The 4,538-nt window shown below is 42.9% G+C and overlaps 1 protein-coding gene across 1 annotated transcript in view; it reads right to left on the reverse strand.

Moving 5' to 3' along the window:
• The window catches only part of fbl (fibrillarin), a 12,098-nt gene extending 8,288 nt beyond the window's left edge, over window positions 1-3,810 (reverse strand). Inside the window, exons 1-4 of the mRNA XM_046043730.1 lie at window positions 3,656-3,810; window positions 2,711-2,809; window positions 2,283-2,426; window positions 1,875-1,969 (exon numbers count right to left, since the gene is read on the reverse strand). Coding sequence (XP_045899686.1) covers window positions 1,875-1,969; window positions 2,283-2,426; window positions 2,711-2,809; window positions 3,656-3,665 — 348 coding nt within the window. The 5' untranslated portion in view covers window positions 3,666-3,810. The remainder of the gene's footprint in view (window positions 1-1,874; window positions 1,970-2,282; window positions 2,427-2,710; window positions 2,810-3,655) is intronic.
• Window positions 3,811-4,538: the final 728 nt, after the last annotated feature.

Below are 4,538 nucleotides of genomic sequence, written 5' to 3' on the forward strand. Positions count from 1 at the left end.
AACACTAGGGATGAAACGATTACTGTTTTAACGGTAAACCATGGTAAAATTCCTGCCGGTTAATAAATACCGTACACATTTTATGATAACCGGGTCCGGTTAACCGCGCTCTTATAATCTCACGTTAAACGCTGTCCAGCGTCTCCCAGAAGCAGGCGCGCATGCGCAGAATGCAGCGTGGGTTTGTTTGGGTCAATGACAACATACCGAACATACTCTGAAGTCCGGTCGTATTTTAGTTTTGATGACTGAAGAAAATGACCTTACAGTGAACGCAGGGCGAGCTAACTTTTAGCTTTGGTTTGTCTCTGACTTGCTAACAGCGTGGAAACTGAAGCTCTCAGTGTTGCTGCTCTTGTAAAAACGCTACACGTTGTTCTGCTGCTGTGTGCGTCGTGCGTCTGCAGAGTCTATTCGTCCGCTGCACATGAGAACACGTTACGCTGTTCAGTCAACCAACCAGCAGATCTAGAAACGCTACAGACTGCTCTGTATTTATGTCAGTTTTTGGGCTCATTGCACTTACAATCACTGTCTTCTAAAGACTTTTGTTTTCATGTAATTTTCCACAGGCTCATTGTATTTGCTGTTATTTTTATTCAGACAAAACAACAATTTGTAGTTTAATATAAAACTTGTTGAAATGGTTTCAGTGTGTATCAGTACATTTTACAATACTGTGATAATACTGACAACCGTGATAATTTTGGTCACTATAATCGTGATATGAAATTTTCACACTGTTTCATCCCTACCCAACACATTGCAATATATTCACCAGTCAAACCTCCATCTTCATACGGTATCCCAGGGTGGGGGATACCACTTATTGAAGTCTGTTGGACTTCTATCACTGCACTGCTGCTGTCTATATCTGCATTCCATGGAGAAATCTCTAATTTTTTAAAAACCCATCTCAGAAAGGCACGAAAGGTTTGCATTGTGCATTTGAGGATTGAATTCAGGCTATTCAAACTGATATGAAAAAAATAAAAACAGAAGCTAAAGCCTACCGATCAGAGTAAAAGTGAACCACCGCATTACCTCACTATTGAGGATTAAGGATTAACACTCTTCCTGTAAAGCTGGCTAGGTATCTGTTCACTATTACAATCATTAAAATGCAAAAACAGTAGGGCTGTATAAAGTTACATTCGTAGTAAGTAACTAACATTACGTTAGGAACAATCCACAGCCTACATTTTTCTGGATTTGTTTTAGAAGGGAATAAATCGTACTTCTCCTTTCAACCTCTCTGGGTAGTGACTAACTATTACAAGTGCCCCAGGAGAAGCGTTTGAGCAGATCTTGGAGAAATACAGCCAAAAAAAAAAAAAGCTAGAAAACAACTCATCATGCATACGAGTCAATGGAGCACAGCCATGAAAGTGTAAGACCTCAGTTAGAGCTAGTCCTATACTGCGCTGTGATTGGCCAGCTGTGTATTCGGGGTGTGGCTTAGCAAAGGTGTCAGGGGTCGCACGCCTCTGGAGCAACTACCTCTACTGCACCACCCATGACCAACAATATATAAGGTTTACCTCTCTGCCTAAAGCGATTTTTGGAATTATATAACTAGTTAACTCATTGTGGGCGTGTATAAGGCTGATCCACATGTGCACATTTCCAGGTGGAGTGAGATTTATAAAAGGGAAAGTTACCTGCAGGTGTGCACGATTTAATTTGGATCCTTCACACCGTTATACATGAGGCCCCAGAACTGTTAGGACTTTAGGACCAATGCAGAGGTGTCAGATAATTTACCCATCATTTAACTAATAGTTTTCAGTGCAATGCAGAACAGACCAGCATTTATGATTATAATGCAGTATTGACGCCAACACTGTCTGACCCGCTGTGAAGTACAATCTCACCTCCACACTGATCCTCTTCTCTCCGTACACAGACTCTCCTACCACCATGTTCTTGGTCACCAGGGCATCCTCCTTACCTCTGCAGATGAACACTCCTGAGTAGACATACACACCGTAAGTCAGTGTCTAGTGGACACACTATTTAAGTCGATTCAAATTAACTGGTAGATCCAGTCAGATACAAGGCAATACACATCAATGCCATTCCACCAGGTGGAGGAGACCCTGGGACGGCCCCATTTTGTCAGTCCAATCAATACTCTTTATTAAAAAAAAAAAAAAAAAAAACCACACACACACAGTAGTATTGCTGTGTCACTGTACACCGCAATAGTGGCAAATCGGCTAGCCACAGCCGCTGGTGAGCAGAAACTTTCATGTCAAGCCCTGAACAGGAGTAATACAAACCTTCATGTCTGTGTGGCTCAACCAAGACCTTCTTCCCTCCTCCAAAGCCTCCTCTGCCGCCCCTACCCCCTCTCCCTCTTGGGGTGCCTCTGCCACCCCCTCGGCCCCGAAATCCTCCACCCTCTGGGGACCTAAAACCTCCACCTTAACACAGACACATTTTATATATTTTTAATATAGACTCAAACTTAGTTCAGTTCATAATTATTAAGTAAATAATTGAACAGATTTTCTATAAAAACAGCTCAGAGTTCAACATGCATGTGTATTCTTTAATGAAAAGAATGATGATTAATTTCCATACTGTGATGATACAGATTAGATTTAACTTTATGGTCATTGCACATGTCACTAGGTACAAAGCTACAAAAACTGACCACATGTTTACAATACTTAAAGCTCTTATCATCCACTCCCTCCAGCCTTACCTCTTCCTCCTCTGAATCCTCCTCGGCCTCCCCTGTCACCAAATCCTCCTCTACTTCCACCTCTACCCCTTCCTCCACGGTCCCCACGAGGACTGAACCCTGGAAGACAAACAGATATAGGGGCCCAGCTGAATGTATAGGCGTGCATTAGGAGTTCCTGGTCCGGTGGAATATCAACACAGCCTACAGATGTAGCTGCAGAGCTAGGTTACTGTGCCCCTCTTCAGAGCCAACATGTGGGGGCTGCCACATTCAGACTAGGAACCGGGACCGGTCAGACTGGGCTGCTTGCGTTCAAACCTACATGTTGCTGATTAAGCAAAGGGTTTTAAGTCCCGCTCAGAGATCTAAGATAAGAGATTTTACTGACCCCCGCTCTTTCTCTCGTGATGTAACGTCATTATAATCGAATATGTTCGGTATTTCTGATAACAGTGATTTTAGTTTTCTTTAACTTCCTATATTTGATGACCGGGGGAAAGAAGGAAAGCAACGAGTCTTGTTTGGCAACGTTACATGTGCAGTAGCAGATTAAGTTCATCCCTCAGCCGCTGATTTAACGCACAAACAACGCCGGCACAATCGATTATTTCACTTTCTTGTGTCGGGGATCGAGCGTGGTCTGGATTGAACGGAAGATCAACACGTGTTTGGCCACGCGAGGGCCTCAAGCGAGCTGGCGGAGAACAGTTCTACCATTAACCCAACGTTCGCACAGTTTAGCTCACATGTCACATGTGTTCACGGAGAAAGCGTTCACACACGGGGCAGCAGTTTCTTTCACCTGGTAACAGTTTGTGTCCGGTTAAAATGGCAACATGGCGGCGTAACGTTAGGCCGAGCACACTCCAGCACTTTAACTTAAACACGACGGACACGTTTACAAAGTTTAGCATCTAACGTTACTGAAAAACACCACTACAAGCAGATCCACTGAAACGTTACCTGGCCTCATGTTAGCTGGTGGAAAGCGTTAAAAGGATGCTGCCAGCAGGATTCTTCTCTTTCTCTCGTCCTGTGGCTCTCTGAGACCACACGTGCTGCTGCTGCTCTTCTTTTGCTGCTTCTCCTTCTTCTTCTTTGGGTTTTTACGGCAGCTGGCATCCATTGAGTTGCAATACTGCCACCTTCAGGTTCTTCTTCTTCTTCTTTTTACTAGCGACTTGCAACCAGATGGAGCATTATCGCCACCTACTGTATCTTAGTTACTTCTACCTAAATCTTTTGTGTTCATTCCAGTTTGTTGTAGAAAGGATGAGATGTGTTTGAGCACCATCTTTCCGGAGTTATTTGAGAAACCACCCTCTGGTTTTATTTACCCTTTGCTTTCATTCACACTAAATCCGCCTATCTGATCCAGTCGCCCTCAGAAAAAAACAAATATCCATTTCCTACCTTCCACGCTCTCTCCACACTCCAATAAACTTTTTACTGTATTATCTACCCGTTCTATTTTTTGTAACTGTGTTATCATTTCTTGTCTTTCCTGAGTAAATTTCCTGCATGTTGTAAGAATATGTTCTGCTGTTTCAGCCTCCTGACATTGTTCACACATTCCTGTAGGATGTTTCCCTGTAATTAAAAGTGTGCTGTTAAGATTGCTATGCCCAATTCTCAGCCTGCTTATTATCACCTGCTCTTTCCTCTTTGCTCCCCTACTTCTTGATATACCTACTTTGCTTTGGATTGTATGTAAATGTCTCCCTTTTGTGCATTATTCCAGTTCTGTTGCCATTGTTGATTTACACTTCTCCACACTATCCCTTTCCCCTCTGATTTTGATAATTTAACAGTAATAATTAATGATTTTTAACTGCTTCTTTTGCCA

This window comes from Micropterus dolomieu, linkage group LG03, assembly GCF_021292245.1.
Source record: "Micropterus dolomieu isolate WLL.071019.BEF.003 ecotype Adirondacks linkage group LG03, ASM2129224v1, whole genome shotgun sequence".
NCBI lineage: Eukaryota > Metazoa > Chordata > Actinopteri > Centrarchiformes > Centrarchidae > Micropterus > Micropterus dolomieu.